The 25,455-nt window shown below is 47.6% G+C and overlaps 1 protein-coding gene across 1 annotated transcript in view; it reads left to right on the top strand.

The window, feature by feature from the left end:
* Window positions 1-490: 490 nt before the first annotated feature.
* Window positions 491-25,455, top strand: part of Galnt17 (polypeptide N-acetylgalactosaminyltransferase 17) — a 462,159-nt gene continuing 437,194 nt past the window's right edge. The window contains exon 1 of the mRNA XM_021162564.3: window positions 491-2,246. Coding sequence (XP_021018223.1) covers window positions 2,009-2,246 — 238 coding nt within the window. The 5' untranslated portion in view covers window positions 491-2,008. The remainder of the gene's footprint in view (window positions 2,247-25,455) is intronic.

Below are 25,455 nucleotides of genomic sequence, written 5' to 3'. Positions count from 1 at the left end.
TTCAGCTCAACAGCCTAACTACATCCCAACTCCAAACCCCCAAATCCGAACATGCCCCCTGAACTGCCCCTCCTTCCGGGCTAAGTCAACCAAACAAAACTAACCAATGAACAACAGCAACAAACTTTAATCGGATGGGAAGAATGAAGTGGGAGCCCCTGAATTCACTCAGCTGATTCTTATCTGTTGGCAGTCTGGTTTCTTTCCCTGGCCTAAGCAGTTAAAAAAAAAATCAGAGGGCAGGCTTGGATTCCAGTCTTTGGAACTCCTGGGTCTCAGGAAAAGAAGTAGGTTGTGGAGACCCATCAGGGCCAGAAATCCGCGTGCGTGGCACCAATAAGAGTTTACAGAGTAGGGGCAAGCACAGAAGCACCAACTAAGATGGTGAGAACTCTCCCAGGGCCCAAGCAAGAAGGACACAGGGCCTTGCTCTGAAAGTAGCGGAATCCGAGTCTCCAGGCCAGATTTTCCCTCTAGCCATTCCGGGCCAAGCTAAGCAGAGCAGCTAAGCCAAGAGAAAGGGACGTCTTCCTCGTCTGCCGGGATGGAACAAACCCGGCTGCTTAGAGAGCGCTGAGAACCCCAAGGGTCCCTCACAGCCCTTAGCAGCCAACATGACATGACTGCTCTTGGTCCCGCGCGCTCCCCGCTCTTTCCAGACACCCCCACCCTTTCCGGGTGCGCGCGCAAGAGTGGGCCAGCTTCCCCTAGCTGTGCGCTCCGCAGCCTGCGGGTGGCAGCGGCGTTGGCGACTGGCTCTCAGGGAAGAGGGTGACCAAGGGACCGCGAAGGAGGAGTCGGCGCCGCAGCCGCTCCCCTTGGGACCGCGCCCCGCCTTCCGTCGCCACCTGAGCATCCCCTCTTGGCTCCCAGCTGCTCTGGTCTATCCCACCATTCCCTCTGGGGGACCGTGTGTACTCTTAGTGCCGCAGCCGCGGTGTCATTGCATCCGGTGATCGGGACACTCGGATCTTGGTTCCCTTGGGGGCTTGGGACGAGCTGCACGGGCCGTGGTGACAGGCTGCGGGGGCGCCAGCGCGCATCCCTCCCCCGCGACATTTAGAAAGGCGTGTAGACAACTGGTGTGACTTTGGAGGTCCGACTCCTCCTTCCGGCCAGCCTCGCAACGCGCCACCTCCCGAGACAAGCCAGTGTGTCCGGCAGGCCCCGGAGGCTCGTGTAGGGACTTGGAACGTGTCCGGGAACCCGTGGCGCTGTGCGCACTGGTGAGTTTTGCGGGCGGGGTGGGGGCGGAGAGGACGTCGCGCTGGGTCCCTGCTCCCGCCCCTTTCCTGCTGTTCCCCCCCCCCCCCCTCCACTTTGAGAGAGTCATTGAGATTTGAGCGTGACTGCGGAGCCTGGAGGATGCAGGCACGGGGCGCGGGGTTTTCCTCTTCCCGGAGTGATGGAGAGAGCCGGTGAGCTGAACAAAGACACCCGCCCTGAGGAGCGGGTCCTTTGCTGAAGAACTCTATTTTCCCCCTGCGACGGCCGCCTGCGGGCGAGAGTGTCGGCCGCGCAACTCCAGGAGTGGCGCGCTCTTCCGCCGGCGGGCGCAGAGCTGGAGCCGGGCACCTGCGCGCCACTCCCGCCACATCCCCGGAGCATTCCGACTACCACAGGATTGTTCCTGAAGGTCCACGTCTGCGGAGGAGGTCCAAAGTCTAAGGGCAACCTGTTTGCTGTTCAACAGGGAAAGACCCTGGGACCTTTATCTTTTGCTGTCTCGTAGAAGGGACTGCGTGCTGTGGACGGAGCAGGCGTTTCAGAGACACTTTTGCAAGCCAGGGGGCTTCCATGTGAGTGATCAGCCGCGTCCTTCCAGTGGTCACTGTCGCCAGAGAATCGGCGTTTTGTGGTCAACAGCAGCTGGGACCCCCCAGCCCTTTGCCCCCTCCCCCGGCCATTGTTCGGTGTGTGGGGTCTACGCTGTCTCAGGCTGCCCTGCGCCTCGCAGGTGAGGCTGGTAGAGGCGTGGGTCCAGGGAAAGGACCGGCCGTGTTGTTTGATGGCTTCACTGAGGAGAGTCAAAGTGTTGTTGGTGTTGAACTTGATCGCGGTGGCCGGCTTCGTGATCTTTTTGGCTAAGTGTCGGCCTATCGCGGTGCGCAGCGGAGAAGCCTTCCACGAGATTCGGCCTCGCGCAGAGGTGGCCAACCTCAGCGCGCACAGCGCCAGCCCCATCCAGGATGCGGTCCTGAAGCGCTTGTCGCTGCTGGAGGACATCGTCTACAGGCAGCTTAATGGTAAGGACGTGCCCTGACGCCTGTGGGTCGTGGTGCAAGCAGGGCACAGGGTGATCTCCCTGGCTCTCTGTATCCTAAGCTGACATCTGAACCAGCCCGATCTCTCTCTTCCATCCCTGCCCTGTGCCTGGGACTATTGTAGAAACCACCACCGGATTCTTTTTCATGATATACTGCAGCTGGAAGTTTGGTCTTCCGCTAGAAACCTGTCACTACAGTTGACTCTTGGTCTCTGCTCGTGACTCCAGCTTAGAACGTACTGCAGGCTGGGAACCTCTAGAAAGGAAATAGCTGTCAGTTCATGGTTGTTTGATGGAGGAGCTGGTAGGGAAGTGAGTGTCATGGCTTGCAAAGTGAGGGCTCGAGTAAATACATTATTCCTTTAGGTTGATTGCATCACTAAGAATGCAGACTCTTTCCTCCGCACTGCCTGGGTGCAAGGTGGTCTATTAACAACCAGTCTACTCCCGACCCATGTGGCAATCGAGGGTCAAGTTCTTAGAGGGTCTGGGAAGCAGGGGTTTGTTCACAAAGTTAAGCCAAACAAGGAGGCTTGGCATTCAGGTTTGTAGCTTTTTCCAGAACTTGTCTCATCTAAACTATTCTAAATGAGTTGCCATAGAAGAGCCTGTGTGTGTGTGTGTGTGTGTGTGTGTGTGTGTGTGTGTGTGTGTGTTGATATATTGCTTCCACCTGGCTCAAGGGACTGATGGTCCCTGGATGCTTGCTGTCTTCACAGTGTCACGTAGTCTAATAATATAAAGAAGACATAGTGATTACTGAAGTCTGGCTTTCTGTTCCCAACCTTCTGCATGTTACCAGGGCCTGGAACTGCCAGCTCTTGTCACGACTGCTAATAAGTCAGTCGTTGCTGTGTGCTAGAAGAGCATTTTAAGAGCCATGCGTGCATGGTGGGACATAACCATTAGTCCTTGGAGGTTCTGGCTCCTCCCCGACAGGAGAACAGAACAAACCAAACTCAGGGAAGTGAACCACAGTGCCTAAGTCCTGATTGGTGTTAGTAAGTAGTAGTTTGGACTCTGGTTGACCACAAAGCCCATGTTCTTGGTTATAAGGCATAAATTTCTTTTCATGTGTCTGGATGCAGGGGTGTGTATGTGTGTGTGTGTATGTATGTGTATGCACTTGGAGGCTGGGGTCAACCTTGAATGTCATTCCTCAGGTACATTTACCTTGGATTTCTTTGAGACAGGATCTCTCTCTGATCTGGCACTCACTCACAGAATGAGTGAGGCGGGCTGACCAGCAACCCCAGGAATCCAGCTCTGGGACTACACATACATGCTACTGTACCCAGTTGTTTTTTTTTTTTTTTTTTTTTTTTTTTTTTTTTTTTATATGAGTTTTAGGGACCAAACTCAGAGGTCCTCTGGCTTGCCTGGCAAGTATTTTACCAACCATACCAATTTCCTAGCCCCAAGACACAAATTTATATCTACCTAATTTTAATTTAAAAGTGTGTGTGTGTGTATTGTATTGTATTGCATTGCATTGCATTGCATTGCATTGTATTGTATTGCATTGCATTGCATTGTATTGTATTGTATTGTATTGTATTGTATTGCATTGCATTGCATTGCATTGCATTGCATTGTATTGTATTGTATTTGGGGAAGCTGCACACATACCACAGACCACATATGGAGACCAGAGGACAATTTATTATACTCAGCTCTCTCCTTCTACCATGTGATCCTGAAGATGGATCTTGCCTCTTTAGACTTCTCTGTCTTTACCCACTAGGCTACCCCACTAGCCACAAACTCTGACTTTAAAAGTATATACGATTTAAAAAAAAATTATTTTTGATAAATGAACTGTATGGATCTGTAGGTACAACCGTAACCCGTGTAAACTTGAGCAGCCCCGTGACAGGTGGCCGAGGACTGAGGAAGACAGCTTTGCTCTTGCCCTTTGATGATCCCTTCTGGGTAATTCCAGGAGAGGGGTGCAACCAGCCTCTTGCATTCATGAAAAGATGTCCTAGTCCTCTTAGCATCATACTATAAGTATCCAGTGGGTTTTGACGCACTTTCTAGCATTCACAGTTGTACCTCTCACCAGTAATGAGGCCAGGCCATCAGGGCAGCCCACCAAGGCTGTGTTTGAAGCTCTTCTCCAAAACCCCTCAAGACAAAATGGACCCTGAGCAATTAAAAATATATGGACTCAGCACTGTGGAGGTGAAGCAGGGGAATCAGACATGTAAGGCCAGCCTGGCTAACCCACATTAGGGAAGTGGGAGTTGTTTTTCTGAATTGATACCTGCAGAAACACATTCATGAGATAACCCCCCACTCCCCCAAGTAGTCAGAGCTTGCTCACTCTCCAGCTACATGCAGGGACACAGGTCACTGATGCAGGGACACAGGTCACTGATGCAATCGTTTCCATTAGGGACATGAAATATGTTATGGCCACATCTCTTAATGGGAATCCTAATTCTATGTAGTACTATTTGTTATTTATGTATTCTGGTATGGATGCGTATGTACACATACACGTGGAAGCTGGGGGTCAGTGTCTGGCGTCTTCTTCAATCATTTCTCCACCCCTCCCTCCTTTTTGAAACATTGTCTCTCACCCAGCCTGGAGTCTGCCATTTTGGCTAGACTGGCTGGGCCCTCCAGCACTAGGATCAAAGGCAAAGACTAACAAGTCCTTTACCCAATGAGCTATTTTCTCAGATCCCTGTGTGGTGTTTTTTTAGGGGTAGCAGATGCACACGACCCCCTTAGTGTTTGCACTAACCCTGCAAGGCACCTGTTCTTATTTGTTCTTTGAAACTTGCTGGCAGTTACCCAGTGACTTTGGGGGCTTTAAAAAATGACTCTGGACCTTGTTACTTTAGGGTGGAGGCTCTTGGCTGCTGTGCCCACTAACCTGCCTGGACATTACTATCAAAATGACTTGCATCGCCTATACAGATGCAGAACACATGGCTACATGTCCTAGGGGCTCTTTTTCAATAGGCAGAGAGTAGGGTCTGAGACTTTGCCTCTAATGAACTCCCCACTCTCCATCTGAGAAGCCTCTGCCTATACCAGACCTAGTAAGGACAGAAAACACACTCAAATGACAAAGCCAGCAGGATGGGTGGGACTTATAAGAAGCCAAGATTTGCTCCCAAGGGGCACTGGGTCTTGGATTCTTTTTCTTAGCTTTTTGCTTTGTAGAGAACATCCATGCTAGGGAGCTGTGGGTGTGGTTCACTTGGTTGAGCCCTTGCCTGGCTTGCATGGGCCCTCAAGTTTCATCCGGAGCACCACATAAACCAGGAGTGGTGGCACAAACTTCCCAGCTCAGCCCTAGGGAGCAGAAAGGAAGATTAAGACTTCAAGATAAAACGGCTAGCTATCTACGAAGCTCAAGGCCAGCCTGGGCTACATGATACCTTGCCTCAAAATGAAAGAAGGGTGGGAGGGAGGGAGGGAGGGAGGGAGGGAGGGAGGGAGGGAAGGGAGGGAGGGAGGGAGGGAGGTAAAAAAAGAATTGACTGGTTGAGTGGGGAGTTAGGAGAAGGAAGGCTCAAAGCTGGCTTAGTGAAGTCCAGTTGAGAGCTTTCTTGGGCAAGCTATGACTTCCAAGGGGGATTTGGCAGAATTTGTCTTTCCGAGCATTGAAGGTGATTTGTAAGAACATGCAACCTGGTGGGTAAGAGCAAGGGAAAGTCGTGCTATAGAGAAGACCCTCCTTGTTTCCACCCTACCTCAGGGGCACCAGCCTTTGTCTGTTCTTGGTTTGGGTACTGCGTGTTCCATCTGTTATACTAGGCCGTCTGCCGTACCGGGAGGCTGCAGGAGGAAGGGGTGGGCTCTTCCTGGCATATGGAGAGATGGAGGTCAGGGCTTCATTTGTATCTGTGCTGTGCACCTGTCTCCACCTGTTGCCACTGACAACAAAGGAGACCAGGAACTCAAGGGTCCTGTTCCTGAGCTGGAGCTGGGCACTGGGCGAGTGACAGGAGCTCACATCCAACTCCTTAGTGCCATATGAAGTTGGCGTTTTTAAAGTTGCACAGAACTAATCTAGGGATATAGTTCAGTGGTAGAATGCTTGCCTTGGTCCCAAGTTTGATCTCTAGAGCAACAAAAGACATACAAATAGACAGAAAGCTCCCAGGGTTACTTAAACTCCACCTGTGGCTTCTTAGGTCTAGCAAGAGAGACTCATGGAGATTCCACCTTCCTCTGGCTGGGTTTTGGTTTGCTTGGCTGGTTTTGCTTGTTTTGAGGCTGGGTCTCATGTATCCTAGGCTAGCCCCAAACTCCCTAAGTAGCAAAGGATGATCTTGAACTCCTACTCCTCCTGCCTCTACTTCCCCAATGCTGAGATCACAAGTCTGCCCAGGCAGTTCTGTTAGGACCTCCAACTTTGTTCTCATGATTAGCTTCACCTCTGCCTACTTGCTGAGACACTCCACCTTGACCTCAGGCTTCTTAGCCTCCACATTGTAAGTCAGTCTTTGAGAAGAGCTGGTTTTACTGGAATTTACTGCATGCTCCTCCATTCTGCTCGTCCTGCCAAGCTTGGCTCTTGTGGGTGAGGGTTGTTGGATGTTATATGGGCAACGGTCCTGATGCTTTGAGCTGTTCAGGGCCTTAGTGACATCACATTGCAGTCTCAGCCTGGACTCTTACTCCTCAGTGGGTTTAGCTTTGGAGTCCAGAAATGACTAGGCTTTTTAAAGGGCTGGCACCCTATTTTAGACTTTTACATCCTACCTCCATCTCTTACCATCTGTGCCTTGTGTATACGGTAGGCAGTTGAGGTTTATTGATAGCTGGCTGGGAACCGGTTTTCAGGAGGGAAATGATAGCCATAGAGAAAATAATCTAGAGCTTGCAAAAGCTGGGACGGGTGGCGTGGTGAAGGGAGAGGGCGGGAAGAACTTAGCTGGAAAGATAGAGTGTGAGAAAACCGTCTTCTCGTCATAATGCCTCCATTATCTCGCCTGTGCTTTCTTGCTTCCACCATCTTGACTTTGCAATCATGGCTATGCCATCTGGCCACTGCTTTCTGGCTTCTGACATGTGGCCTTTACCATGTTGACCCTGTCATCTTCTTCAAAGCATCTTTCCTCATCTGTCCTCTCCCCCACCTTACCCTCGCCGCCTTGCCTTCCTCACCTTGTCCTCCCATTCTGCCCCCAATATCTTGACTCTTTCATCTTGCTTGTCCTATCTTGAAGTTGCTCTGTTCTTTTCCTTCCTGCATGATAGGAACTGGCTACATCAAGGAGCTCGGAAGCAAGTTGGTATACTGGGTTATACACTAGCCAGTATCAGTATATTTGGGAGTATGACTTTATATTATGAGTATAATTTAATATTGTCTCTTGTAGCATAAAATAAACTCATAGATCATCTGGAAAAGAATCTTTAAAAAACCATACAGGAGAAAGCCAAAACCCTTAAAATCTGTTAAAAGCATTTGCTTGATGGTTCTTCTAGACCCAGACACTGATTTCCTTGTTGGAAATCCCCAGGTCACAAGGTAAGCAATTTTTGGTTTCCTGTCACCTTTTCTGTCACCTTCTAAGGAAGTTATTTATTTCTCTCATTTTAGAGATGAGAAAGGTGAGAAACAGAGATATTGTTAGATTTAGCTGGCGTGATTTAGCAAGAGAAGGGTTAGGAATATGGCGTTTCCCCTCTCTTTCAGTACCCTTGCAATGAGTATAGGGGAGAGGAGGAGGGGGTCTGTGCGAGTCCCTCCCCCCTCAAAGTACCCAGCACAGTGAATTGGAAGTAGGCACAGCCAAGCCTCGGCCCTGTTCTCTGTCAGCCCTGGGCAGCTGTGTCGTAAGAGGAAATGCAATTGATTTCGAGTTAGTTTCCAAATTTAGATTTCAGAGGGATATTGAATAGAAGCAAGGTTGCTTGGAGAAATTGAAAAATCTTTGCGGAAATAGAGAGAAGTCAAAATTACCTACCCTGTTCCTGCCTCTAAGCCACAAGAGTGGACGGAACAGAAATCCGAAACTGGGGGAAAAACAACAACAACAAAAAGCAAAACCCTAAAACATTTCCACATAACCCAAGGGCTAGATGCCAAAAATCTCTAGGCAGGGAAAGTGAGTTGGCACAGTGAACACAGGGGAAACTCTCCTCTCTTTTGACTGCAGGTTAGAGAGAGAAAGAACAGGACTGCGGGCAGTGAAGGCTGGCCTCAAGCTCCCTAAGTAGTTGAGGGTGACCTATAACTCCTCATCCTCCAGTCACCATTTCTAGGGTGCCAGGATGATGGGTGTGTATCATAGTGAACAGTTTTGTCCCCCCTCCCCCCCGCCTCCCAGTCCAGTCGTTTGAATGGCCATCTTTGGTGAATGGCAGAGGCAAGCCTTGCATTGTTTCCCCTTTTCCTAGGTAGATGAAGGCGTCTTTACATAGACTGTGTGTGCTGAGTGGTACCTACATTTTCTTGGGGAGAGGGAGAGGGGAGAGAAAGACAAGAAGTATTTGTATTAAATCTAACCCATGCAGGGTTGGGGAGACAGATCAGAGGTAAGAGGGCTCACTATTCTTGTAAAGGACTAGAGTTTGGTCCCCCCCCCCATCTACATGGTGGCTCACAATCATCCCTAACTCCAGTTCCAGGGGATCCTGCACCCTCTTCTGATCTTCACAGGCACCAAGCATACACATACATACATGCAGCAAGACAGCCGTACATGTAAAATAAAAATAATAAATAAATCGTTTTTTTTTTTTTTAAATGCCTGGAGAGATGGCTCAGTGGTTAAGAGCACTGGCTGCTTTTGCAGGGAATCTGAGTTCTATTTAAACCACGCCAGGTGATAGATACATAGCTGCTTGTAACTCCAGCTCTAGGGCAGTGTTTCTCAACCTTCCTAATGCTGTGACCCTTTAATACAGTTCCTCATGGTATGGTGATCCCCCAACCATAAAATTATTTTCACTGCTACTTCGTAACTTCGATTTTGCTACTGTTACAAATCATTATGTAAGTATTTGATTTGCAGGGTATCTGATATTTGGCCCCCGTGAAAGGGTCGTGTGACCTCTCCATCCCTAAAGGGGTTGCAACCCACAGGTTGAGAACCACTTGCTCTAGGGGATCTAAAAACCTCTTCTGATCTCTGTGGGCACCTGCACACACAGAATCATACACATACATAACAATAAAAAATAATCTTTAAATTGTCAAACAAACCAAAAATCCACTGCAGAGGACCAATCCTTCATACCTTCGCTATGCTTGGTACAGGCATCCAGCAGGGTCTGGAAGCAAGGTTAACATGTTCTAGAAGACTTGACCCATGGAGTCTGGGTTGCTGGGCCAGTCTCAATGCCTTTAGTCCTGGATCTGGTTGAACCCAGGTCATTCTGGAGAAATGAGAAACTCCATTCTTGGATAGCACAACCATGCAGATAGGTCTGTCTGAATAGTGTATGTGTTAGATACCATGCCAGAGGGGAGCCGCTGCTTCCTGCCCAGCCCAGAGGTAGCAAGAGAAACAGCCAGCGTCCTCCTCACCACGATCATCAAAGAGATCCATCCACCTCTGACCTTCCCTTGCTGCCAAATTGGGAGCACCCTGATTGGAAAGGGAGAAGGCGCAGCCATGAGGCTGAAGAATGTCATGTCAGGAAGAAAAGGAGCGTAGGCAAGAGGGACCTGAGTCCTTGTGACAGCCTGTGACAGCAGTGAGATCAGACAACCTGCAAGTCTTTGGGATATCTTTGGAAGAAAGGTTGTGAAGGGGTGTCAGACAGGGCCCGGTTTCATTTCCAGATCTGTCAAGTTATGAATTCTGTGATTTCAGGTCAGTGGCTTCACTTTTTAGCTATAAAGTGGGGTCGCGGTATGTCAGGATGAATTGAGGATAAAGATGTAGGTAATGGAGGTGGGTGGTGTTGGGGTGGCGGCTTGGTTGGTACCCTGCTCGCTGCCCAAGCGTGAGGATCTTGGATTCAAATCTTCAGAAGCCATATTAAAAGAAAAACCCCGGTGTGGCAGCATACACTTATAATCCCAGCTCTGGGGAGATGGAGATAGGAAGATCTGTGGTTTTATAATCCAGCCAGCCCAGCCGGATTGTAAGCTCTAGGTTGGTGAGAGAACCTGTCTCAGAGAGCAAGGAGGAACAGCAGCCATAGCTAACCTCTGACCTCTACATGCACAAACGCATATTTATATACAGAAGCATGAGTATCTGACCACGTATTTGTCGGCACTCCCCAAACGTGCTTATGTTTGTATACGTGTGCACACACACATATACACATGAGTACCCATGCCAATGGCAGCTGTGGCAATGGCAACTGATTAAAAGGTATCTATGTCCCGACTCCGCATAACATCTTCAGTGCCCATGGGTGTCTTGGACCATAGCAGTCGCTCAATAAATACTTCCCAAGCAAGCCAAAACACAGCAAAATGTGACCCTGGCTATATGGTCCCAGGGGGCTAGGAGGGGATACTTTTGGTTCGAATATTCTTCTTGTCACTTTTGAGACAGGGTCTTTACATAGCACCAGCAGGCCTCACATTTGTGATCTCAGCCTCCCCATTCCTGGGGTTACTGCTGGGTGCCAACTGTGACTGGCTCTGCCATGTCCTATCCTCCTTCACCTAGGAGAGTTTTGAATCACAAAAATATGGCCAAATCAAACCTCATAATGTTTTAAGAAGGTCCCTGATTCTGCGTTGGGCTGTGGGTCGCCCGAACCTGCCAGACTAATTTGGGATTCTTTGTCTCTTTCCTGTGTTTGCCGGAAGCTGTCCTTTATTTCATTTTCTTTTCCTCCTTATCTCTCTTCCCCTCCTACTGACAATGCCTTTCGAGGTCTAGGAGAAGAAATGGCAGCCTATTACAGCAGCCTAGCCCCTTAGCCAAGGTTTCATTTTCTGTAGTTTTAATTACTAGGGGCCATGGGCAATCAGCAGTACAATAAGATGTTTTGAGAGAGAGAGAAGAGGAGGGAGGGAGAGATAGAGGGATAAAGTTTGAGCCACTCACACAACTTTTGTTAGAGTCTGTTGTTATAGTTGACTCTTTTATTAGTAGCTACCATTATTAAACTCTTCCTGTGCTCCGTTTATTAGTTAAGTTTAATTATAGGTACAGTGCACGCGCGCGTGTGCGTGTGTATGTGTGTGTGTGTGTGTGTGTATGATTGAAGGTGTGCATGTGGAGATCAGAGGAACACCTCAGGACTTACATGTCACTTTCTACCTTGTTTGAGACAAGGTCTCTGGTCCCATATGCCAGGCTAGCTGACCTGGCAGCTACCAGGAATTCTCCTGCCTTCACCTTCTCTTTTGTGGTAGAAGCACTGAAATCACAGAGATATTCTACAGTGTCTGGCTTTATGTGGGCTCTTGGGATTTGAACTCTGGTCCTCAAACTGTCATGGCAAGTGCTTCACCCACTGACCACCCGGCCAGTCCAGGTGTTTTGTGTTTTGTTTTGTAACGGACTGTTAAGTATTAGGGTCGTTAGCTTTATATTACTGTAAGAAATGTCAGCTATAAATCAACTTCTGAAGAGGAAAGTCTCATCTGGGATGGTATGATCAGGCAGCTCCTGGAAGATTTTGGGTGTCCTGCGGTATGTCAAATCCCCTTTAAAGGATGCTGGCCACTCACATTGATGACTGAGTATGGCCTTGTCACCAAGTAGAGAATGCTTACCTAGACTTTTTTAGACAATGTCTTTCACTTGTCTGGGCTTGCTCATTAGTTTAGACTAGCTGACCAGTGATTCCCCACTCCCCCACCCCCAACCCCTGCACAAAGCTGGGATTACACATATGCAAGACCACACCTAGTTTTTTATGTCCCTCTGGGTATGGAACTCAGGTCTTCATGCTTGCTAGGCAAGTGCTTTACTAGTTAGGCTGTCTTCTCAGCTTCTGCCTGTGATTTTGTAACCAGCTCCTTGCAGAAGGCTGCACCAAGGATGGATGTGAGAGCCTGGCTGGAGAGGTGGCTCAGCACATAAGAGCACTTGGTACTTAATCATGAGGACAAGAATTCAGATTCCACCACCTCACTGGGCGACTCATCAACACCCATAACCCCGACTCTAAGGGATCAGATGCATTCTTCTAACCACCAGGAGTCTTCTTCACGCATGTGCACTATGCTCCCACCCCCACATGCATGTGCGCAGGTGCACAGGTGCAAGATCATGTGTATACATGGGTGTAGAGGCCAGAGGTTGACTTTAAATGCCTTCCTCATTCGCTTTTTTACCTTGAAAGATATGGCAGACTTGGATGTGTGTCCAGGCATATGCATGCCACAGAGTATACTTATTGAGGTCAAAGGGTCACTTTGGGGTGTGGGTTTTTATCTTGTACCTTATTGAGACAGGGTCTCTCTTATTTTTTGCTAGCTAGCCTGTGAGCTTCTGGGCACTTCTGTTTCTACCTTGCATCTTGCTAGAAAAGTCATGTCCCTGGACTTGTATTTTTCAGTTTTTGTGACAGGGTCTCTCATTGAACCCAGAGCTCAGCTAGACTGGCTGTCCAGTGAGCCTTAGGGATCCTCTTGTCTTCTACTGTATTCCAGTTCTGGGATTACAGATGTGCACCACATCTGCCTTTTTGCATGGGTTCTGCAGACCAGGCTTGTGCAGCAAGCACCTTAAGGAGTGACCTGTTTCCCCAGCCTACATGCTTGAATTCTTACACTCAATGGGAACCGAACTCAGGCGTCCTCTGCAAGAGCAGCAAATGCTCTTAACCCCCAAATCATCTCTCTAGCCCCTTCTCTCAGCATTTGAAAGGATAAAAGAAGGATAATTTGGACATCTATTACCTTTGCTGTCTCTTTGCTTCCTCTTCTCTGCCCCACCCCTTTCCTCTTTCATTACCCCCTTAGCACTTAGAATAAAAACAAGGTCTCGTGGATGCAGTAAGACCTTCCTAGCCCACAGCAATCACTTCCATCCATCTTTGTATTCTGGTGACATGTGGATGGCAGTCATCGTTGCCCCTGATAGAGTTTTCCCTTTTAATAACAACCTGTCATTCCTAACTGCTGAGCCCCAGCTTTGCCATGCCTGAGTAACAATTCTCTGACATGAAGATGGGTGGCCGCATCCTTAAGCTGCCATGGAACATGTCCACAGTGAGCATGGACCAGGATTCCAGAAGAGCCTCTACCCTAGCCTCAGAGACGAGGCCAAATAGTGTGTTGAGCTCTTACCTGAGGGTGTCCTGTGGGCTGTCAAGGGATGTTAGATCTTCTCCCTCCCTGAAGGCAGAATCAGGAGACTTGGGTTTTAGGTCTATTCTCTTTCTTCTTTCTTCCCTTCTGTGTGGGTTGTGCATATGTATGTATGCAAGTACACATGTGTGTGCATTTTCCTGTGGAGGCCAGAGGTCATCTTTGGTTCTTGCAGGGAATTTTCCTTTAAGCAGCTAGTGACTGTCAGTCAGGATCTAGAAAGACTGCATGACATCCATACATAGAAATGAGAAGTGGGGAAGGAAGAGAAGTGGGGGCCAGGCTATAAAACCTCAAAGCCCACTTTCAGTGACATCTTCCAGCAGGGCTCCACTTCCTAAAGATTTCATAACCTCCCCAAACAGCGCCATCAAGTGTTCAAAAACATGAACCTACAGGAAACCTAACCGAACCTCCCCTTCCCTTCCCTCCCCACCCTTCCCCTCCCCTTCTTTTCTATTTGTTCTTTTCTTTGAGACAGGGTTTCACTATGTAGCCCTGGCTTTCCCAAAACTCATTCTGTAGACCAGGCTGGCCTCGAACTCACAGAGAGCTGCCTACCTCTGTCCCCCGAGCGCTGAGATTGAAAGTGTGCACCACCACCTGGCTTCAAGGAAAATTTCTTGTAATAACCACAACATCTAGAGCATTTCCTTCACCAAACCTACTTATCTCATTATCCTGGTTCATATGCAAGGAAGCTGGACCTCAAGAGATTTGAATAAGTTGTCTAGAGACACCCACCAGTAGCTCCATTCTGAGTCACCCACTGCACAGTTGGCACTTACTGAGCCCAAGGTGTGAAACAACTATTTGTCAGCTGGCATCTGGTCCTGGGACTGCAGAGGGGAAGTGGCCAGGAGTGAGGCGAGACCATGAGCCTCCCTCCACAGCCGATGACGGGAACTGTTGTAGTCACTCAGGCTTAGCAGTCACCCGTGTGTAAAGTTGTAAAGCTGTTAATTTTAGGGCTCTAAATTATGCTGTGTGAGCTTTAAATCCAGCCCATAATTAGAATAAAATGTGAGAAAAGTGAAATTGATATTAAGTTAATTAAAAGGCTTTGCTTATATCGCAAGGAAATTAGCACAACAGGCCGGGAATGCTGACATGCGCCCGTTGCTAATTTCTTCTGTTTAGACAGTGCTCAGCAGGCCTCAGGCAAGCTTTGTTCCCTGGCTTCTGCTCTGGGCCCTCACTGCACCCGCATAACCATATAGTTGTGCACATCCGTCCTGCGGAAGCATCAAAGTCGATCACGTATCCCTCTGATGGGATTGCCAGGCTCCATTCTGTATTTCTCACTGTGATCTTTATGAGAGCTCCCTTATCCACCTTATTGAAACCATCATGATCAACCACAATGTTGATGTTACTGGCATCACTAATGCCAGAGTGATCTGGCATCAAGGGAATCATGGGATATCTATCTATTAAGAAATAGGTCATCTATCTGTGCTTGGTATCTATCTGTGCTTCATATCTTTTTTTTTTCTTTGTTTTGTTTTCTGTTTTCTGTCCTTCCGCTCTTTGAGACAAGGTCTTGCTCTGTGATGTAGGCTTAACAGAAACCTCATGATTCTCCTGCCTCAGTGTCTTGAGTACTGAAATTGCAGGTGTAAAGGTGACTGTCATTGTGCCTCCTGCCTCTCTTGTGGTCTTTTTCAGTTTTTGCAGTTATCTGTTTATATGGTGTCTACTTTGTTTATTTGAGGCAGGGTCTCTCACTGACCCTGAGGTCATGAAGTAGGCTGGTTCTGACTGTCTCTGCTTCCTCATCACTTGAGAGTACAGCTGTGGACCACTGTATCAAGATTTCACTGTGATTTGTTGCCGTTAAATCTAGGATCTGAACACTGAAGTCAGGCCCTCGTGTGTCAGGCGGGTGCCTCATCATGGCTCATGCTGTGATACACATATAGAGGTCAGAGGACAACTTTCAGGGCTCAGTTCTCCTCCAACATAGGGATCTCAGGGCGTCAAACTCAGGTCATCAGGTATGATCCCCTGAGCTCTTTTCTGGCTCTGATTTTTTTTTAAAATGTGAGTGTATGGCTGGTGAGATATAGGGTTAGTGGGGTCCCGCATTCACTCCGCCACAGGGCTCTGCTACTCAGGGAGGCAGGACACCGGAAGTCAACTGCGCTTACCCCCACGCCATCACTGGATAAGTGTTGGGCTGTAAGGAAGCTGTGGGACACCATTCTGAGGCTGGAGAAGTGTAGTCTGTGGTCCTGGGGACAACTGGTGCTGGCTCTGGGGTCCCTGGGCCTACAAGGATGCTGGTGCCCTCAGGCTCTTGGGTACCCAGGCTGGGATCTAGCCCGAGGCTGAGGGGGGAAAAGAGTGGGGTGGGGGTGGGGCTCCTGCTGGATCCCTCCCGCGAGGATAGTCTTTGGCTTGTAGGTGGCTATGGCAGGTTTGAGCTGTGGCTGGGCTGAGAGCGCAGAAAGGCCTTCTACAGGAGAGTAGATGGCTCTTTAGGCAAAAGCCTTCTCTATTGCTTCTCCATTGCTACAGCAGATCCTGGTGAAAAGAGGCAGTCCATGGTTTTATGGCATTTTCTGTCATGGTGGAAAGTGGTTGAGTGGAATCCTACCCCGCTTCTCAGGGCGGGCCTGAGGTTAAATACCTTTTGCAGGGAGGAGTGTCTGGGAAGGAGAGTTAATTGGCTAAGTCCTCCAGGTCTTTAGGTACCTTATTAAAATGGAGATATGACTTGAGTCTACATAACCACAGGTCATGTCCTCTACCTGTGGAGGAGTTTCGGGGGCATTGCTCCTAAGTGATTGATGTCCACAAATCTATGGTGGGCTGTGGCCTCGTGCCAGGAGCCTAGTTCCCCGGGAGCAGTGCAAAACACCTTCTGTCCATTTAGGGTCATCGGGGTTTCTAGCCTTAGCTCAACCAGGGACCAGGCTGCCTTTCATGGTCCTACAGTGTGTGTGTGTGTGTGTGTGTGTGTGTGTGTGTGTGCGCGCGCGCGCGCATATCTTTGTGTCTGTGGGGGGGGGGAGGGGATGCAGTGAGGTACGTTTATACACACGGAGACAAGAGGACAACTTTAATTGTTCTTTGCTACTTTGTCTCTTATTTGAGGCAGTGTCTCTTAGTGTTCTGGAGCTTATAAAATAGGCCAAGGTAGCTGGAGAGTGAGCCCCAGGGTTCTGATTGTCCCTGCTTCCTCGTTGCTGAGAGTTCAAGTGTGTGCCACTGTCTCTAGGTTTGTACTTTAAAATCTGGATGCTGAGGATCGAACTCAGATCTTTACCCTTGTGGGCAAACCCTTTACTCAGTGTGCTTCTGCCACAGAGCCCAGTGTCTGTTCTCAGTGCAATCAGCAAATACTCGTTGAACCTAAACAATAAACGGGGTGATAGAAAGTGGCTGAAGTGAAAGCCACCATCGTCTTTTTAAGTGTTATTGTTATTGTTTATTATTATCTTTATTTAAGTCATGTGTGTCTATGTGTGGTTTTGTGCATGTGAGTGTAGATAGAGAGACCAAAAGGGAGTTTTGGGTCCACTGAAGCAGGAGTTACAGTTGATTGTGAGCTGACTAACCTAAGAACTGAAGTTGGGTCCTTTACAAGGGCAATAGTGCTTTTAACTACTAAGCCATCTCTCCAGCTCCGAAAGCCACCTGTTTCCAAGCCAGCATCTGTATTCGATCGGCCCCTGGCTTTAAGAAAACAGGTGTCTTCTCAGCGTTGCAGACTCTGTTCACAGAGAGTTGGAATGGTTTCAGTTGCAGAGCCGAGGCAATAAGTACTGAGATATGCAGCAGCTGTTTGCAGCTCTAACAGCTAAATAACATATGCATTGCCTTTATGACAGCTGATAGAAACTGGCGCTAAGACGAGGCAAGCAGAAAAGATTACTTTAAGAATTAGCAATTAAAAAACAAAACAAAACAAAACTCCTGGCCTCTGCTTGTCTCTGCGTTCTAAATCATGCAAACATTTACATTTGTTGCCAAAGTCGCCCAATGGCCTTTCGAGCAATTACCGAAATGCATTCAGAGATAAAAATGGAGCTCTTTAATGAACTTTGCTCTTTTGCCAAGTTTCTCTAAAATCCACTTCCCCCCTGCCTCTCATCTTCCTGTAGTGGAACTGTTTCCGGGAGTTTCTTGAATAAAGGGGTGAGCCTTGAATTCACTCTGTAGCCTAGGCTGGCCTTGAACTTACTCCACAGCACAGTGTAATGGTTAGCTTTAAATGTCAATGTCGTAGGGTTTCTACTGCTGCGACAGACACTATAACCAAAAGTCACTTGGGGAGGAAAGGGCTCATTTCATTCTCACTTCTCCATATCGGTTCATCACTGAGGGAAATCGGGGCAGGAAATCAAGCAGGGCAGGAACCTGGAAGAAAGAACTGAAGATAGGTACTGAAGACCATGGAGGAAGGCTGCTTATTAGCTTGTTCAGTCTGCTTTATAATATATATACCAGGACCACCTGCCCAGGTGTGGTACCCCTCACCGTGGGATGGGCTTTCCCACATCAGTCACTATTTAAGAAAATACACCACAACTTTTCTCATATGCTAATCTGGCGGGGGGCATATTATCAGTTGAGCTTCCCTGCTCGCAAATGACTATCGTTCCTGCCAAGCTGACATAAAACTTGCCAGCACAGTCAACTTCACACAACCTAGAATCACCTGAGAAGAGAGTCTCCGTGAGAGGTTGTCTACATTGGATTAATGTATCCACCTGTCTGTGGGGATTAAGTCCATGGAGATAAGAAGACCCATTCCCTACGCAGGGGTCCTAACCTGCATAAGGGTTGAGAAATCAACCGGTGCAAAAGCAAGCAAGTGAGCCTGCGTACATTCTCTCTGCTCTTGACCTTGTGTGATGTGATTAGCTGCTTTAGGCTCCTGGCACCTTGCCTTCCCTTCAGTGATGAATTGTAACCTGGAACTGTGGGCTGAAACAAATCTCCATTTCCCCCCAGTGTTTTTTTTTTGTTTGTTTGTTTTGTTTTGTTTGTTTTTTTTGGTCAGAGTATTTCATCACAGCAACAGAAATGAAATGAGGTATACTCAGACTGGCCTTGGACTTAGAATCTTCAGGTATCAGCCTCCCACATGCTGGGAGGCACTGCGCATGTCTGACTTCACTGTGCATGTCTGACTTGTTTCATCCTCATCTTCCTCATTCAAACCTTAGCTTGCAGAAGTAAAGCTAGGCCATGTCTCATTGCCTCCCCACCCTCTCCCTGAAGTCATGGGAGATCTCAATCTGTTTGTCGGCCCCCACCCCCACCCCAGAAAGGTAGTGTCACATTTTCTTCATGCGAAGGTTAACTTTCAGAAGTGTTTCTCTTGAAAGCCAGACAGGGGTTGGAGAAGTGACCTGAACGCAGTCTGCTCCCACTATAATCACCTGAAGTCCAGGACATGGGACCATGAAGGGGTCCTGAAGTTAGATGTGATGTGTATTAGTCAGCGTTGCGTTGCTGTTGACACAATAATTAAGGCAGCCAACTTAAAAGGAGAAAAGGTTTATTTTAGTCATGGTTCTTTGGCCCATTGTTTTGGGGCCTGTAGCAAGCTGGAACATCACAGTGAAAGTCTGTGGATGAGAAAGATGCTCACGGATGCAGAAAGAGAGGAAAAAAGGCGGGGGACAGTCTAGGAGTCCAGTATCTCTTTCAAGGGCTCTCCCAGCGACTCCACTTTCACCCAGTATGCCCTATGTCTTAATGGCTCCATCACTTCCTAACACAGGTGAAAATGCCAGGTCTGACATGCCTGCAGGTCTGACACAGGTGAAAATGCCAGATCTGACAGCAGATGCCTGGAAATCTAACTGGGGAAGTGGACACAGGAGGACCCCCTGGGGCAATCTACTTGGTCAGCCTAACCTAATGGGTGAGCTCCAAGCCAAGGAGAGACCCTGCTTTAAAAAACCAAATAAAACAAAAAAAAACAAACAAAAATACACCAAGGTGGATGGTTCCCGAAGAATGCCACCTGAGGTTGAGCTCTGACCTCCACACGAATGCACTTGCACACATATGCATACCTAAGTGGACACATACCCACATGTATGTGTATACACTTGCTAAATAAATACTTAAGGTACATTTAGTGATGTGGATACATTTTATTGTATATGATAGTTACAGTTATAACTGGTCATATCTGGATCTTTAAAAGACTTTTCTTTATATGTATAGGGATATGAGTGTATACTTTATGAGTATAGTGCTGACAGAGACCAGAAGAGGTCTGACTGTGGAAAGCGGGTGCGGCTGCAGGCCCCGTGAAACCCACTTGTTTACTGCCTTGCCTGAACATGCGCAGTGAGGCTGCATGCGTGGACTGCTTGCCAGGCTGGACTGTTCCTCGTGATCGGGACTTGTCAGCCTATCTGTGAACGACCTGAGCACATGCCTGGAGTGTGTGTGAATTCTGATTGGATGAGGTGGGGTGGAGCTAGAAGGAGGTTAGTCAGCGCAAGTAGTGAGTTGTTGTTTAGCCCTTGCCCTAGGAAGAAGCCAGAAGTAGTGAAGAGAGTAGTTTTAGCCCTTGCTGTGAGTAGAAGTAGAGTAAGAGAAGCTGTTGTAATAGGAGTAGTTTAGCCCTTGCCCTAAGAAGAAGCTGCTGGGGAAGAGAGCTGTAAAGGAAAAACCCAGAAGTAATGTTGCTGTGTGAACCCGACCCGTGTCTGAGTCGTTCGTGTCGCCCTGGATCGGAGGACCAACGACATCTGCCCGTCAGATTCTCTGGAGCTAGAGTTACAGGTGGTTGTGAGTCACCTGATGTGGATGCTGAGAGTCAAACTTAGGTCTGTTTTGTTGTTGATGTTTTTTTTTTTTTGCAAGATCCAAAGATGCTCTTAACCACTGAGTCCTCTCTCAGCCCCCAGACCTGCATCTTCTGGAACAGAAAATGTTTCCAGATACGATGATTTTGTTTTAAAACATTCTTTGCACATTCTTTGACATTCTTCTGATCAAAAGGTGGCATTTAATTTTCCTTTGGTGGCTTATGTCCTGGCCTTAGTGTCTTACTTCTAGTGAACAGAATTCAATGGAAAGAATGCCTCATGACTTCCAAGGCTGTGGTCATGAAGGATAATAGAATTTCTGCCTAGAGGCTTTCTGGGAAGGCGAAGTTTAAAACCTGGAGCCACCATTGAAGAAGAAGAAGGAAGAGGGGAAGGAGGAGGAGGAGGAGGAGGAGGAGAACAACAACACACACACACACACACACACAAAACCTAGGCTACCTGGGATCCATGTTACACAGTCCACCTGGAAAGAGATAGGTTCCCCAAGGAACCCCTTCTGGAAGTGTTTGTCCAATACCCTCATCAGATACATAAGTTAGCTTCTCTTCCAATCACTTTGACCTCGCCTCCTGGTCCCCCCAGCCTCCCCCAGCTGATACCAAGTGATCTAGTCTAGACACCAGATGTCTCCATTCCCAAGTCTTGACCCAATGGCAACTTCATGAGCAAAAAATAAATGTGGCTCTTGTTTTAAGCCACTAACTTTTTATATAGCAATAAATCACCTGTGCAGGAAGGCAGCATTCTTGTACTTAATGAGGGGATTTTTTTCTAAGTACGAGAAGTAGAAGACTCAGATGATGAAGGTGCCGATAGCAATGCTAACAGTAATAAACGTAACAACACAGAACACTTACTGAGCGCTTGTTTAATGTACCAGTCACCGTGCTAAAGGCTTTATATGGACATAAAAATGGCCAATGAGGGGTTTTCTTTTGGCAAGTCTTGGACTCACCTGCCATCACCGGACTGTAAGCAATAGTCTGATTACTACAGGGGAGTTAGGTCAGCCAAGAGCTTTTAGATATCTTGCAGCCAAGTCTCTGGCGGTTGGCCTGGACCACTGCAGAGCACTGCTGGATGCAGATCAGAGGATCAGACTGTCTCTCAAGGCCTTCATCCCACTGGGCATCGTTTGCCTCAGTTGAACATGAAGTGTCTCCCTTAGAATGCTGAAAACTTGATTCCCTGAAGGTGATAGTATTTTGGAGGGTCGTGGAAACTTCAAGGGGTAGGGTTTAGCTGGAGGAGATAGGTGTCCTGGTGAGAGGTCCTTGGTGGGTATCTTGTCCTTGTTTTTTTTCTTTCCCTGTTGCATTCTCTCTGATCCCTATGTGATATAAAGACCTGTCTCTGGGAGCTATGGAAATAGCTTAGTCTAATAGTCTATAAAGTATCCACTGTGCAGGCATGAGGAGCTGTGTGGATTTTTAGCACCCATGCAAAGCTGGGTGTGGTATTGTGCACCAGTGACCCTAATACTGGGGATGCCAGGGAGAGGCAGGCACATTCTTTGGAGCTTGCTAAGCTGGCAGTGTAGCCAGTGGGTGACCTCTGAGTTCAGTGAGAGATGCTGTCTCAAGAAACTTAGTGGGGAGGGATTGAGGAAGCTACCACGTGTCTGGCTGTGTCCTCTGTGTGCACGAAAATAGAACTTGGGCCATTTACTGCTTCTAGATGTTGGCTACAAGGGTAAACCTACAGAGGACCTTCCTCTCTGGGGATTAAATAAAATACCCAGGCTTCTTTTTATTCTAACAGTGCAGAGAACTGGTTTAAATTATGGTCTCATTGCAGAGGAAACGTTTTCCAGAATGATGGCATTTCTTGTTTAAATCTCACTTTGCGAGTACACACACACACACACACACACACAATTAGACACATACTGGAGCGCAGAGAATATGACAAGCTATTGTTTCTCAGGCTTGGCTGACACTAAATTTCCTGTTTACTTGAGGAACTTTTGAAAGAACTCCCATTCCCAGCTCCCTCAGCCTGGAGGCTCACAGTTTACCAGTACAGGTTGGGGGGGGGCATCTAAAGTCTAAAAAATTTGAAATATGATGAACACCAGAATTTGACACTTTCTGTGAGATTGACATGCCAGATTTTAGAGTCTGGGTAGCAGGTGTCCAACTAGTATATTTGGTGTATTTGTATGTATACTTGAGTCTTCAGGTGTATGTGTGAGTGTGGGTGAGTGCCCATATACATCTATACTTTTATTTGACAGTCAATGTATAACCTTGGGTATCATTCCTCAGATACCATCCACATTCGTGGTTTTTGCTTTGTTTTGTTTTGTTTTTGAGACAGGGTCTCTCTCTGGTCTGGAGCTTACTGCTTCGACTCGGTTGGCTGTCCAGTGAGCCAAATGGCCACAATAGGCCCATGGAGAGTGGCATTGTTAGGAGGTGTGGCCTTGTTGTGTGGCCTATTGTTCTCCACTACTGAGCCACACCTCTGTCCCTTTTATGTTATTTAAAATGAAGCTGTCCCCTCCGTGGGGGACATCCTTTGGGAGTTCAGTACCATATGGATTGACAAGCCAATGGTTTCAATCTTTCTTTTCAGACTCAATAGCTATCCATAGCCAGTCCCTGCTGATGCCTCTTCCTGCATCCTGGGTCTGCTGCCTCTAGCATGGCCTGACGGGCTTTTAGTTCTTTTTTTTTTTTTTTTTTAATATTTTTATTACATAATTTCCTCAATTACATTTCCAATACTATCCCAAAAGTCCCCCATAGCGCCCCCCACTTCCCTACCCACCCGTTCCCATTCTTTTGGCCCTGGCATTCCCCTATATTGGGGCATATAAAGTTTGCAAGTCCAATGGGCCTCTCTTTCCATTGATGGCCGACTAGGCCATCTTTCGATACATATGCAGCTAGAGACAAGAGCTCCAGGGTTCCGGTTAGTACATCATGTTGTTCCAACAATAGGGTTGCAGATCCCTTTAGCTCCTTGGGTACTTTCTCTAGCTTCTCCATTGGGAGCCCTGTGATACATCCAATAGCTGACTGTGAACATCCACTCCTGTGTTTGCTAGGCCCCGGCATCGTCTCACAAGAGACAGCTATATTTGGGTCCTTTCAGCAAGATCTTGCTAGTGTATGCAATGGTGTCAGCGTTTAGAAGCTGATTAGTTCTTAAGTGTTTCAACCTTTTGGGTCTGGGAAGTGCTTTGCTCACTCAGACAGAGCAAGCCTCATGCTGTTCCCTTAGCTTGCATTTTGTCCTATATCACCCTCCTTGTGTATGCGTAAAAGGTTTTTAATGTGTGGAAGCAGTACTTTCCACTTGAAAAAACCTCCCCCCTGAAAAAAAACATATTTAATGTATGTGTATGTGGTGTGTATGTGTGTGTGTGTGTGTGTGTGTGATATGTGTGTGTTTTATGTGCGTGTTTGAGGTGTGTGTGATGTGTGTGTTTGTGTTTGGTATGTGTGGGTAGTGTGACTGAGTATGTGGTATTTGGTGTGTGTGTTTGGTGTACGTGTATGTGGTGTGTGTAGTGTGAGTGTGGTGTGTAGTGTGAGTGTGGTGTGAGTGTGGTGTGGTGTGTAGTGTGAGTGTGGTGTGGTGTGTAAGTGTGGTATGTGTTTGTGTGTGGTGTGTGCCTGTGTGTGTGAGCCTACAAGTATATGTCATGACGGTTTGCAGGTAACTGTTCTTTCCCAGGAACTGAACTCAAACATCAGGCTTTACCCATTTATCTGTTTTGCCCACCCCTCCCCCAATCCTCCTGTCCCATGTCTTCTGAGGGATCAGGAACTCAAATTTGCTGGCTGGCCAGCAAGCCTGAGAGATCTGCCTGTCTCCACCTTGCCTGTCCTGGCACTACAAGTACACACAGCCACACCAGGTTTTTTACACTGGTTCTCAGGGATTGAACTCAGGTCCTCACACTTGTAGAGCCAGCACCTTCCTGACTGAGCCATCGTCCAGTGTCTGAGCTATACTTCTTAAAGAGTCTGTTAACCCTCTGAAAAGAGACAGTTTTGGTAGGAAGATGGTATATCATGTCACAGTCCCTGAGATCAACAGGATCGGACCCTGCGTTCTAGACTCTCTGGAGAAGCTATGGTGTTGTGTGCAAAGCCAGTGTTCGGTTTATGAACTTTCCCAACTCTTTTGGCATACCTTTCTCATCTGGACATTTCTTTTTCCATCTTTCTAAAATGTTCAGCTTGGGTTTTACTCAATTGCCATCCACATTTTTTTCCCCCTTTCTCACATAATGTCATTAGTTTATGTAATTTAATAAGATTATATAATTACAGTAATAAGCACAGCTGGCAAGAAGAGGTTGGGGAGGGGGCACGACAGAGTTGTTGGCAGGTGCAGGAGTCTAGCGACGACAAGAGCAGAACCCAATAGGTGGAGGGATGTCTAACAGCCATGAAGCTGCCCACGCATCCTGGGTATCAGCTGTATCTGTGTTTAACCAGAATGTGGGATGCCAGGTAGTGTGGTGAGTCAGCTGAGAACGTTTCTATTGGGCTGGAGGTTTGGCTCAGCTGGTAGAGCACCTGCTTAGTACACATAGAGCCCCAGGCTCCATCCAGAGCAGCCCATAAATCACAAGTGATGTTGCACATCTGTTAATCCTGGCTCTCAGAAGGTGGAGGCAGGAGGATCTGAATTTTAGGGTCATCCTCCATTGCACAGAGTTTAAGGTTGGCCTAGACTATGGGAGACCTTGTTTCCAGAGAGATAAGGGAAGAGGAAGAGAGGGTGAAGGAGAGACAGAGGGAGAGGAAAGAGAGAGGTTTTTTACTGATTTAAGATATTTGTCCTAGTAAATTGGGAAAACAGCAAAAAAAAAATACAAAAATAAACTAGTTACAATCTTATAGCATTAAAATAACATTTCCTTCCTTTGATAAAACATTATTGTATCCTTAAGAGCACAGTGAACTACCATTGTTTGTCTCCTACACTAATAACACTGTAACACTGATGCCACCCTGTAGTAGGGTATTATCTTCCCTGTTGAGGAGACAGAATGCCACACACAAGCAACTTAAGGGTGGAAGGTTCCATTTTGGCTCATGGTTTCTTGGGTGTCTGTCACAGTTGGGGCAGGGGACATGGTAGACAGGAAGCAGAGAAAAAAAAAATGGTAGGATACAAAAAGAATCCAGGACAAGATAAAACACTCTCCCCCGTCCCCC

This window comes from Mus caroli, unplaced genomic scaffold, assembly GCF_978045245.1.
Source record: "Mus caroli unplaced genomic scaffold, Mus_caroli_1 scaffold_4, whole genome shotgun sequence".
Taxonomy (NCBI): Eukaryota; Metazoa; Chordata; class Mammalia; order Rodentia; family Muridae; genus Mus; species Mus caroli.
Note: the sequence above shows the minus strand (reverse complement) of the source record. Positions and strands in the feature narration are given on the sequence as shown.